Genomic DNA, 13,483 nt, shown 5'->3' on the forward strand with positions numbered 1-13,483 from the left:
TACAATCTGATTGAATGGGAGGGTTTCCTGTTATTTATTATTATAATAAACTTGATTGGGAAGATGCAGTATAATGTGGATAAATGTGAGGTTATCCACTTTGGTGGTAAAAACAGGAAGGCAGATTATTATCTGAACGGCAATAGATTAGGAAAAGGGAAAGTGCAACGAGACCTGGATGTCCTTGTGCACCAGTCGCTTAAGGTAAGCATGCAGGTGCAGCAGGCGGTTAAGGCGGCAAATGGTATGTTGGCCTTCGCAGCGAGAGGGTTTGAGTACAGGAACAAGGATGTCTTGCTGCAGTTATACAGGGCCTTGGTGAGACCACACCTTGAGTATTGTGTGCAGTTTTGGTCGCCTTATCTGAGGAAGGATGTTCTTGCCATGGAGGGAGTGCAGCAAAGATTCATCAGACTGATACCTGGGATGGCAGGAATGACGTATGAGGAGAGATTGGGTCGATTGGGCTTATACTCGCTGGAGTTTAGAAGAATGAGAGGGGATCTCATTGAAACTTATAAAATTCTAACAGGACTAGATGCAGGAAGGATGTTCCCGATGGCGGGGGAGTCCAGAACCAGGGGTCACAGTCTAAGGATAAGGGGTAGGCCATTTAGGACAGAGATGAGGAGGAATTGCTTCACCCAGAGAGTGGTGAACCTGTGGAATTCTCTACCACAGAAGGCAGTTGAGGCCAATTCATTAAATATATTCAAGAAGGAGTTGGATATATTTCTTAAGGCTAAAGGGATCAAGGGATATGGGGAGAAGGCAGGGACAGGGTACCGAGTTTGGATGATCAGCCATGATCTCATTAAATGGCGGAGCAGGCTCGAGGGGTCGAATGGCCTACTCCTGCTCCTATCTTCTATGTTTCCTAACCCATGACTGATTATAGGGGCTTTTTGAAAGTGAAGCTCTTTTCATGTTATTTTGTCGCCCAATATAAACGAGTAGTCCGATCTTAGGTATTTTCCAACTCCCCTCCCATCACAACTTTCCGCCTTTCCCATCAACCAACATCACTAATAAACAGATGATCTGGTCGCTGTTGCTTGTGGGATCTTGCTGTGCACAAATTGGCTGCCGTGTTTCCTACATTACAATAGTGACCACACTTCAATGTTCCACCTCCGTAACATCGCCCGTCTCCGCCCCTTGCCTCAGCTCATCCGCTGCTGAAACCCTCATCCCTGCCTTTGTTAACCTCCAGACTGGACTATTCCTGACTGGCCTCCCACGCTCCACCCTAGGTAAACTTGAGCTCATCCCAAACTCTGCCTCTGCCCCGTGTCCTATCTCGCACCGAGTCCCGTTCGCCCATCACCCCCTGTGCTCACTGACCTGCATTGGCTCCCGGTTAAGCAACGCCTCGATTTCAAAATTCTCATCCTCGTGTTCAAATCCCTCCATGGCCTCCTCGCCCCCTCCCTATCTCTGTAACCTCCTCCAGCCCCTACAACCCTCCCTATCCCTGTAACCTCCTCCAGCCCCTACAACCCTCCGAGATCTCTGCGCTCCTCTTATTCTGCCCTCTTGAGCATCCCACAATTTCCATCGCTCCACCATTGGCGGCCGTGCCTTCAGCCACCTGGGCCCCAAGTTCTGAATTCCCTCCCTAAACCTCTCCGCCTCTCTTTCCTCCTTTAAGACGGTCCTTAAAACCTGCTTCTTTGACCAAGCTTTTGGTCACCTGCCCTAATATCTCATGTGGCTCGGTGTCAAATCTTTGTCCTATATTCACTCCTGTGCAGTGTCTTGGGACGATTTACTGTGTTAAAGGCGCTGTATAAATATAAGAAGCTGCTGTTGTTATTCATTGACTATAAAGCGCTTTGGGACATCCTGCGGTAGTGACAGGCACTAGGTAAATGCAAATTCTTTCTTTTCAAAGCGTTGCTTTCACCCTCCCAGGGCAGGAAACGGAATTAGAAATCGTGAGGTGAGCGAAGGCTTGTATCACCTGTCAGATGTATCACTGCTTGGCCTCTTTTCCATACACGTTAAACTTAATTCTTAAAATTAAAGTGTTACAGATTCCATCTCAGGCACCTCAACATTCAGCCGATCGATTAAAAAGTGCATGGAGCTCCCCCGATGGCCAGGTGGGGAAACAACAACAGCATGCATTTACATAGCACCTTTAACGTAGTAAACCGTCCCAAGGCGCTTCACAGGAGCGACTATCAAACATAATTTGACACCGAGCCACCTAAGGAGAAATTAGGACAGGCGACCAAAAGCTTGGTCAAAGAGTTTAGGTTTTAAGGAGCGTCTTAAAGGAGGAGAGAGAGGCGGAGAGGTTTAGGGAGGGAATTCCAGAGCTTCGGGCCCAGGCAGCTGAAGGCACGGCCACCAATGGTGGAGCGATGGAAATCGGGGGATGCGCAAGAGGCCAAAATTGGAGGAGCGCAGATATCTCGGAAGGGTTGTGGGACTGGGACTGGAGGAGGTTACAGAGATAGGGAGGGGTGTAGGGGGCTGGAGGAGGTTACAGAGATAGGGAGGGTTGTAGGGGCTGGGGGAGGTTACAGGGATAGGGAGGGTTGTGGGGGCTGGAGGAGGTTACAGAGATAGGGAGGGTTGTAGGGGCTGGAGGAGGTTACAGAGATAGGGAGGGTTGTAGGGGCTGGAGGAGGTTACAGAGATAGGGAGGGTTGTAGGGCTGGAGGAGGTTACAGAGATAGGGAGGGTTGTAGGGGCTGGAGGAGGTTACAGAGATAGGGAGGGTTGTAGGGGCTGAAGGAGGTTACAGAGATAGGGAGGGTTGTAGGAGGTTACAGAGATAGGGAGGGTTGTAGGAGGTTGCAGAGATAGGGAGGGTTGTAGGGCTGGAGGAGGTTACAGAGATAGGGAGGGTTGTAGGGGCTGGAGGAGGTTACAGAGATAGGGAGGGTTGTAGGGCTGGAGGAGGTTACAGAGATAGGGAGGGTTGTAGGGGCTGGAGGAAGTTACAGAGATAGGGAGGGTTGTAGGAGGTTGCAGAGATAGGGAGGGTTGTAGGAGGTTGCAGAGATAGGGAGGGTTGTAGGAGGTTGCAGAGATAGGGAGGGTTGTAGGGCTGGAGGAGGTTACAGAGATAGGGAGGGGCGAGGAGGTGATTTGAAAACAAGGATGGAGAATTTTAAAAGTGAGCCAATGTAGGTCGGCAAACATGGGGAGGGGGGGGGGGCGGGTGAACTAGACTTGGCGCGAGTCGGGATACAGGCATCATCGTTTTGGAGGAGTTCAGGTTTATCGAGGGTGGAAGATGAGAGGCCGGCCAGGACAGCGTTGGAATAGAAATGCACCTCCTGCTCCTGGGCCACACCGACCAGCGGGTCCCAGTTTCGATACTCATCGAGCTCGTGGACTTGGTGGGGCAATACAATTGGCCTCGTGGGCTCCTTTCTTTCTTCACCCGACAGCTAAGGACCTACTTAATAACAACAGAAAACGCCGGAAAAACTCAGCAGGCCAGGCAACATCCGTGGAGAGAGAAACAGAGTTAACGTTTCAGCTGTGCTTCATTCTGCCAGGGCCATTCACACTTCATCCAGAGCCATCCTTGGTTCCTTGAATATCTCTTAATGTCTCTCAATCTCTCCTGCTTTCTATCCTATCGCTGACCTTCCCTCTTGTTCTTTCATCCCCTCCCCCTTTTCACAGCCCCTACTTGCTTTAAAATCTGTCCCCTTTCCTGTTTTTTTTTCCAGTTCTGACGAAAGGTCATCGACCTGAAACGTTAACTCTTGTTTCTCTCTCCACGGATGCTGCCCTGGCCTGCTGAGTTTTTCCGGCGTTTTCTGTTGTTATTTCGGATTTCCAGCATCCGCAGTGTTTTGCTATCGTATAAGGACCTACTTAACCCGTCACAGCCCTTGACTGGCAGCCCCTGGACTGTGGGCAGCTTGCAGCCGTGGTGCAGCGACCCCACTACGTGCCTCCATGACTGGAAAGCAATTCTGCTGACGAGGGGGACCTTGTAAACCAAACTTCTCACGCCTAGGAATAGCGAAAGAGGAACGACAGTTGGAAAAAGTTTGCAACAGGTTTGTCTGAGGCAAGAGTCACACATTGATGCATACACACAATCGTTTGAGGGGACAGGGAGACAAACAGTAGCTTTTTCAAAATACATTAAGCTATGTGCTGCTGAACTCTGCTCCTGGCTATTTTAAGGAAAGGGGAAGGAGATTGCTGTAATCTCTCTTACAGTTGCATGTGGTTGCAATTTTTTTTCCACCCACATCTGTTGAGCCGTAAGGACATTGACTCAATCTTTCACTTCACTCGTCCACCCCCAACCCTCGTTTTCCAGATAATGTACCGAGTTGCCCACCCCCCCACCATCGTACCCGGCTTCCCAGCTGAGCGGAGCCATTAAAAAAAGACTTGCATTTCTATAGCGCCTTCCACATTCTCGGGACGTCCCAAAGCGCTTTACAGCCAATGAAAATGCTTTAGAAGTGTAGTCACTGTTGTAATGTGGGAAACGCGGCAGCCAATTTGCGCACAGCAAGCTCCTACAAACAGCAATGTGAAAATGACCAGATCATCTGGGTTTTTTTATGTTATGTTGATTGAGGGACACCAGGGTAGAACTCCCCCTGCTCTTCTTCGAAATAGTGGCCATGGGATCTTTTACGTCCACCTGAGAGAGCAGACGGGGCCTCGGATTAACGTCTCATCCGAAAGACGGCACCTCCGACTGCACAGCGCTCCCACTGCACTGCACTGGAGTGTCAGCCTAGCTGGAGTTTAGAAGAATGAGAGGGGATCTCATTGAAACTTATAAAATTCTAACAGGACTAGACAGACTAGATGCAGGAAGGATGTTCCCGATGGCAGGGGAGTCCAGAACCAGGGGTCACAGTCTAAAGATAAGGGGTAAGCCATTTAGGACAGAGATGAGGAGGAATTTCTTCACCCAGAGAGTGGTGAACATGTGGAATTCTCTACCACACAAGGCAGTTGAGGCCAAGTCATTAAATATATTCAAGAAGGAGTTAGATATATTTCTTAAGGCTAAAGGGATCAACGGATAATGGGGAGAAAGCAGGGACAGGGTACTGAACTTGGATGATCAGCCATGATCTCATTAAATGGCGGAGTAGGCTCGAGGGGCCAAATGGCCTACTCCTGCTCCTATCTTCTATGTTTCTATATGCGCAAGTCCCTGGAGAGATTACATAAACTCGGCTTGTAATCCCTGGAATATAGGTTAAGGGGTGATTTAATTGAGGTATTTAGGATACTGATAGGGTAGATGGAGAGAAGCTTCTTCCGTTGGTGGAGAGGGAGTCTGGGACAAGGGGATATCACCTTAAAATCAGAGCCAGGCCATTCAGGAGAGACCACTAGTACAAAAGCAAAATACTGCGGATGCTGGAAATCTGAAATAAAAACAGAAAATGCTGGAAATACTCAGCAGGTCAGGCAGCATCTGTAGAGAGAGAAACAGAGTCAACGTTTCAGGTCTGTGACCCTTCGTCAGAACTGGAAAAAGTTGGAGATGTAACAGGTTTTTAAGCAAGTGTAGGGGCGGGGAGGGGAGGAAAGAACAATTGGGAAGGTCTGTGATAGGATGGAAGGCAGGAGAGATTAAGAGATGGTGCAAGGCCAAAGGAGATGGTAATGGGACAAGTTGAGAAACAAAAGATGACTCGAGATTGGGAAACGCTTCATCACGCAAAGGGTGGTAGAAGTGTGGAACTCTCTCCCACACAAAACGCACTGGATGCCAGCTCAATGAATCATTTAAAATCTGAGATCGATAAGATTTTTTGATAGCCATGGGTATTAAGAGGTATGGAACCAAGGCGGGTAAAATGGGGTTCGGATACAGATCAGCCACGCGCGATCTCATTGAATGGCGGAACAGGCTCGAGGGGCTGAATGGCCTCCTCCTGCTCCTACCTAGCTCTGTGAACACTCAGGACAAACCAGCACAACCCCCCCAACACAAATTCAGACGGGTATTTATTATTCTCATAGTAAAGCTGAGACTTCGGCTCGACGAACACAGTCTCTATATTTTACGTAAATCAGAAATTTATATTCTACATAATACAGTACAAGATTGTCAGCTCCATTTTGCATTTCAAGTAAAACTCTTTAAAACCTCCCTCGGGTTTCTTATAATACAATCTCTCGTCAGGAAAATAGTTACCATTTAGAAAATATATTGCTTGATTTACAAACATTTCTGTAGCTTTATGTTAGAAAAAATATTTACTTCTGGATAGATGGGAGGACCAACTCCCCGGCAAAAAAGATAATTGGATTTTTTCTTTTTTTTTTAATCAGTAGTGAGGTCAAGGAAAGGTCGCCGTCGACAGAATTCTGAACGTTAAATCGCTGGTGACAGATTGAGCACCGTCAAGGCTCCAGTCGTTCTGCACCTTGGATATATTGCTGCAGGGGGGCACACAGGTTAGGGAGCCGGGGCGGCCTTTTCCCTGTCGCTTGGCTTGGCACCACAAAGACACGGGGGGGGGGGGGGGGGGGGCATTTTATATCCAGTGAAGCACGGGCAGGCCGCGCGTTTCTGGAACTTCCTCTGTGTACTCAAAAGGCGGCAATGGTTAAATGGTGTTTGAGAAATGCCCGCCCCACACAAACCATTCACAAAAAAGTGCGAGGGGAGGAGCTTTTAATGCAGGAGCTGGGAGTAAAACTTTCCACCCAGTAGGGTTAGCAGTAGTCAGTGATTTTTGCTCCATTCTCCCGAGTTACAAGATTTAAAAAAAACACAAGTGTTGTGAGGGTAAAGTGAATGGTAAAACAGGGAATGTTTCCGCTGCGCTTACTCTTAGTGACTTGGGCTGCAGACAGAAATAAAGGATTAAAGGTGGCGTTCACTTGTCCTTGTTGAAGATGGAGAAAGTTCCCGCGGTCAGCCTGCCCCTTGGTTCGGCGGGTGAAACGCTCTCTGCCCGTGCGGCGCGGCGCGGAACCGCACAGGGCGAGGTCCAATCCTGCCCCGTGCCGAGATGCTTGCCATGAGCTGGTGCGGCAGTGCCTGGGGCGCGACAAATGGGCTCTGCTCTCAGTTCGAAGGAGGGGGGCAAATTAAAAAAAAAAAGAAGTGACACACACTTCCCCCGCTCCTGTTCGCTGTCCGAAGATCCTCGAGAGTAAAACCGCGGCGGGTGGCGGGGGGACACACCACAGAAGAAAGCACTGCTGCAACTTACTTTAAAAAATCGCAGGTGTCCAAACTATGGACGGCCCGCCTGCAAAACCTGGTGTGGTCATCGTCTCCCACGGGGCGTGGCATTTCACCGCCCCCCCCCCGGATACTTTTCTGTGCCCGCTAATTAACCCCCGCCATTGGCGGTTTGGAATGGCTCATTTTGCGTCGTCGCTTCCCTCGGTGGCGAGAACGATCCTAAACTTACCGGCGAGGGGCGGGAGGGCGAACTGGGAGCACAGCTCCCCTGTAATTCGAATGGTACAACAGATGAGCCAGAAACAGGGGGAAAAAAAGGTGCAGGTAACTGGAACAGTCCCACCCTCTTGAAGGAGTTAGTGGGTAACTTAGCTTAGCCGGGCAGTGAGTCCTTTTATATGCACATATAATAATATATAAACCCTGGAATTATTCAAGAGACAGCTGAATGCTGTGACAATGGTTGGGGGGGGGGGGGGGGGGGAGATGCTGTAGACGTCAACTCCCGCACACCCCCCCTCCCAAATCGGAGTTAGGATGGGCCGAATGACCTTCCTCATCCAGATATTTTGTTGTGACCTTGCAAAGCTGTCTTTTTGTGACTGAATCGATGAAGGGGTTCCAACAAGTAAACGGTAAAGCTTGTAACAGACAAATCCACCCCCGCTCCCCGCCCCCACACGCAATAACAGCAGTGACTAAAACAAAATAAAAAGCTAGCAACTGGGGCGAGGTTTCAATGCATCAGGCCCCATGTGCGAAAGGTCCACCATTCCAAAAGGAACAGGTCAGCCAATGAGCTGATCGGACCGCTGTAATACTCGCTGCACGCGGCCGCCAGTGGAGGCCGCACCGCTTCAGGACGTGATTTAGTTGTGCAAAAAACAGCCGGCTTTTAATTGGCCTTTCGACCCAATGGCCTTCATACTGGCTGGGCACTGGAAGCCAGCTCATGCATGCGAGTCAGCTTTCAGGGAAGGAAACACGTGGGGCCCACTCTTCCGCGCGACTGCTCCGCACCCTCGTGCAGCAAGCTCCTCCACCTCCCTCCTAAAACTGATCTGGGCTGCTGAACGGTCAACTGTGAGTGTGCGCGAGTTCTCGGTCTGGGCGCAGAAAGTGCGGACACAGTGGTGTTTAAAAAAAAAAAAATCAACCCTCACCTCTCTAATCCCTTTGCTGCAGCCAGTCAGTTGGAGGTGGAGGAGGGGGTTGGAATCGCTGTGTGAACTCACCCAAGGGGGTGTCCAGCCAACTCCAGGCCACGTGCGGCCCTCACAATCCAGCCCGTAATGTCCAGCCAACTCCAGGCCGTGGTCGCACCCTAGCTCCTGATGCCCGATTTGACCAGGTTTGGATTACCCTGGAGTCTTGGGAAAGAGGCAGCTCCCGGCCCCGTCGCCTCACTGATGGATAAATCCCAAATCAGAGCATGATCTGCTTATGTCAGCAACTCGCAAATGAATGGGAACATGAATTGAAATTTCAGACAAGCCCACCCCTCCCACAAACCAAATCTCATAGTCCCGACATAATTGGAGATAATGAACAAGGGGGATCTGATAGCATGATTGACAGGCGGAATTCAGGGAGGCAAGTCTGCCAACGTGGTGCTCAATGACATCCCAAACTCTTCAATATTGGAGTATGGGGGAGGTGTTGGGAAGGCAGTAAGCTTAGAATCCCAAAAGTCATCCGATTCAGTACATCAGAATCCAACTCCAATGTCTTTTCCAATCAAACTGAAAGGTTCCCCCGCCTCCCCACTCCACCATGCCCACGGGGCAGATGGGGAGGCAATGCCCTGCCAACGTGGATCGAACCAGGAGGTGGGGAAATGCCTCGTGGTGGCAGTCGGGCAAAAACCCCAGCACATACCTCACTGCGGCGCCGCTGCTCTGTGAAAATGTATGCTGGGTGGGGGGACACATCATGCCAAAAAAAACAGGCCATTCGTCAGAATCCAGGCTGTGGATCCCCCCTGCCCCCGTACCAGGAAGCAGTCCCAGACTTCAGAATACGGGAGCTGCCCACCTTATGTAGATTTTAGGAGGTGGGGTGTGAAAGAAAGAATCTCGAGGAACGGTGACTTGGCCGTGTAGAGTTATCGGGACGGGGTGGAGGGCAGGCAGTGGGGCGTCCGGCAATGCTTCGATCGAGAAATGGCTGGAAAACAAACATGATTTAACAAGAGCAAACACACAGTGCTGGTCGGAATTCTTAGATGTCTGTCCTATGAGGGATGGTGGGGGGGGGGGGGTGGTGGTTAAGTGTTTGAAATGAAGGATTTTTCTGTCCTTCCTTCTTACAACCCTCGTTGGAAAAGAATCCGAAAGTTTCAAGTACCGATCCCGAATGGGGATTTTTTTTCTCCCCCGCCTCCCCTGGAGTCACGATACGAGATTCCCAATTCCCCGAGACGTTTCCCAATCCACTCGTCGGCTCCCAGATGGCGAGTTCCCTGAATTGTTAGTGAGAGAGGATACTGCTGGCGAGTCTGCGGCGGCAACATGGGGGCTGGGGTCAGGTGCAGACCGAAGTGCCAGTGTCCGGCCTGGTCAGGTGGCAAATGGCAAGGCTCCCGTAGAAGGTGGGATCCGTCATGGGAAACAGCAGCAGGAAGAAGAGGACGACTCCCAGGAAATAGAAGAAGAAAATGGTGAGTTTCTGAGGGTGATCCAGGGCGGCCCCGATCGCCGGGAATCCCATGTAGTTACAAAATGAGTGGCACAGCACCGGACCGATCAGGTGACCTAGAAAATAGAGAGCGTGTCAGAATATCGGACGGTGACTTATTCACCAAAGGGAGCCTCAACTTTAGGAGCTCCCTGGTGGCCAAGGGCACCACCCACCGTACTGGGCCAGTAGTGTTCACTATCCATCTGAAGGACACCTTGCAACTATAAACACCTCCCGGGGACCCCCTGCAAATATTGACACTCCCGGGGACCCCCTGCAAATACTGACACTCCCGGGGACCCCCCTATAAATACTGACACTCCCGGGGATCCCCTGCAAATACTGAGACTCCTGGGGACCCCCTGCAAATACTGACACCTCCCGGGGACCCCCTGCAAATACTGACACCTCCCGGGGACCCCCTGCAAATACTGACACTCCCGGGGACCCCCTGCAAATACTGACACTCCCAGGGACCCCCTGCAAATACTGAGACTCCTGGGAACCCCCTGCAAATACTGACACTCCCGGGGACCCCCTGCAAATACTGACACTCCCAGGGACCCCCTGCAAATACTGAGACTCCTGGGAACCCCCTGCAAATACTGAGACTCCCGGGGACCCCCTGCAAATACTGACACTCCCGGGGACCCCCTGCAAATACTGACACCTCCCAGGGACCCCCTGCAAATACTGAGACTCCTGGGAACCCCCTGCAAATACTGAGACTCCCGGGGACCCCCTGCAAATACTGACACTCCCGGGGACCCCCTGCAAATACTGACACCTCCCAGGGACCCCCTGCAAATACTGACACTCCCCGGGGACCCCCCCTGCAAATACTGACACTCCCAGGGACCCCCTGCAAATACTGACACTCCCGGGGACCCCCTGCAAATACTGACACTCCCAGGGACCCCCTGCAAATACTGACACCTCCCAGGGACCCCCTGCAAATACTGACACTCCCCGGGGACCCCCCCTGCAAATACTGACACTCCCAGGGACCCCCTGCAAATACTGACACTCCCGGGGACCCCCTGCAAATACTGACACTCCCAGGGACCCCCTGCAAATACTGACACCTCCCAGGGACCCCCTGCAAATACTGACACCTCCCGGGGACCCCCTGCAAATACAGAGACTCCCGAGGACCCCCTGCAAATACTGACATCTCCCAGGGACCCCCTACAAATACTGAGACTCCCAGGGATCTCCAGCAAATACTGACACTCCCAGGGACCCCCTGCAAATACTGAGACTCCCGGGGACCCCCTGCAAATACTGACAATCCCGGGGACCCCCTGCAAATACTGACACTCCCGGGGACCCCCTGTAAACAGTGACACTCTCGGGGGACCCCCTGCAAATACGGATACTCTCGGGGACCCCCTGCAAATACGGAGACTCTCGGGGACCCCCTGCAAATACGGAGGCTCCCGGGGACCCCCTGCAAATACAGACACACCCGGGGACCCCCTGCAAATACTGAGACTCCCGGGGACCCCCTGCAAATACTGACACTCCCGGGGACCCCGTGCAAATACTGACACTCCCGGGGACCCCCTGCAAATACTGACACTCCCGGGGACCCCCTGCAAATACTGACACTCCCGGGGACCCCCTGCAAATATTGACACTCCCGGGGAAACCCCTGCAAATACTGACACTCCCGGGGACCCCCTGCAAATACTGAGACTCCCAGGGACCCCCTGCAAATACTGACACTCCCGGGGAACCCCTGTAAATACTGACACTCCCGGGGACCCCCAGCAAATACTGACACTCCCGGGAACCCCCTGCAAATACTGACACTCCCGGGGACCCCCTGCAAATACTGACACTCCCGGGGACCCCTTGCAAATACTGACACTCCCGGGAACCCCCTGCAAATACTGACACCTCCCGGGGACCCCCTGCAAATACTGACACTCCCGGGGACCCCCTGCAAATACTGACACTCCCGGGGACCCCTTGCAAATACTGACACTCCCGGGAACCCCCTGCAAATACTGACACCTCCCGGGGACCCCCTGCAAATACTGACACCTCCCAGGGACCCCCTGCAAATACTGACACCTCCCGGGGACCCCCTGCAAATACTGACACTCCCGGGGACCCCTTGCAAATACTGAGACTCCCGGGGACCCCCTGCAAATACTGACACACCCGGGGACCCCCTGCAAATACTGACACACCCGGGGACCCCCTGCAAATACTGACACACCCGGAGACCCCCTGCAAATACTGACACTCCCCGGGGACCCCCTGCAAATACTGAGACTCGCGGGGACCCCCTGCAAATACGGATACTCCCGGGGACCCCCTGCAAATACTGACACTCCCCGGGGACCCCCTGCAAATACTGAGACTCGCGGGGACCCCCTGCAAATACTGAGACTCGCGGGGACCCCCTGCAAATACTGATACTCCCGGGGACCCCCTGCAAATACTGAGACTCCCGGGACCCCCTGCAAGTACTGAGACTCCAGGAGACCCCCTGCAAATACTGACACACTCCTGGTGACACTTCTGCAGATATTGACAACCCCTTCTCCTCCCCCCCCCACCCCCCTCAGGAAACCTTTACCCTAACTTCTCAATAAACAGCACCAGCTCCATGCCAGGAATTGTACCTTGTTGAATTTGCCCTGTAGTGCTTCCTCCCCACCCCCGACCCAACTGCGTATCCCATGCCCTGCTCTCTTCCCTGGACCGGGCCCCCATGTTGAAATGTCACTCATGCCGTTAGAATAGCAGGTAGAAAGGGCCGATAAGTAAAGGAGGGAATGGTGAATTCGTATTTCAGCCGGGGAACTGCACTGCCCGCGATGTTAGCCTGTCTTTGCACTTTTCAGGGGCTGATACACCCACTGCGCATTAACTATAAATATTCGTTAACATGTGAAGTCCGAAACTGTGCAAACATGCTGAACCAGAATTTTAAAATATTTAAAAGGGGCCAAGGTAAAAGGCCGTGGATTTAAACTGCAGTCCAGACACGAACACATAATCCAAGCCGACACTTCCAGTGCCAGTACTGAGGGAGTGCTACACTGTCGGAGGGGCCGCCTTTCGGATGAGATGTTAAACCAAGGATCTGTCTGCCTGTTCAGGTGGATGTAATAGAACCCACTGCACTATTGTGAAGAGGTCACAGAGTCAGAACGGCACAGAAGGAGGCCATTCGGCCCATCGAGTCCGTGCCGGCTCTCTGTAGAGCAATCCAGTCAGTCCCATTCCCCCGCTCTATCCCCGTAGCCCTGCAGGTTTATTTCCCTCCGGTGCCCATCCAGTCTCCCCTTGAAAACATGGAGTGTCTCCACTTCCGTCGGCAGCGAGTTCCAGGTCCTCACCACTCGCTGCGTAAAAGAGTTTTCCCTCACATCCCCCCCCTGTATCTCTTGCCCAAAACCTTAAATCTGTGTCCCCTAGTCCTTGTACCATCAACTAGTGGGAACAGCCTTTCCCCGTCTAGCCTATCCAAACCCGTCATAATCTTATACACCTCTATCAAATCACCCCTCAACCTCCTTTGCGCCACTGAAAACAAATCCAGCTTCTCCGACCTGTCCTTGTAGCAAAGATCCCCCATCCCCGGAACCATTCTGGCAAATCTCCTCCGCACCCTCTCGAGAGCGGATGTCCCGG

General features: G+C 52.2%; 1 protein-coding gene across 2 annotated transcripts in view; it reads right to left on the minus strand.

The window, feature by feature from the left end:
• Positions 1–5,943: 5,943 nt before the first annotated feature.
• rce1a (Ras converting CAAX endopeptidase 1a) overlaps positions 5,944–13,483 on the minus strand; it is a 28,117-nt gene continuing 20,577 nt past the window's right edge. For both annotated transcript variants that reach the window (XM_085976250.1, XM_085976251.1), the window contains exon 8: positions 5,944–9,906. In XM_085976250.1, coding sequence (XP_085832376.1) covers positions 9,677–9,906 — 230 coding nt within the window. In that variant the 3' untranslated portion in view covers positions 5,944–9,676. The remainder of the gene's footprint in view (positions 9,907–13,483) is intronic.

This window comes from Somniosus microcephalus, unplaced genomic scaffold, assembly GCF_052327205.1.
Source record: "Somniosus microcephalus isolate GS21.2 unplaced genomic scaffold, FLI_Smic_1.0 unresolved_chr2, whole genome shotgun sequence".
Classification (NCBI taxonomy): Eukaryota; Metazoa; Chordata; class Chondrichthyes; order Squaliformes; family Somniosidae; genus Somniosus; species Somniosus microcephalus.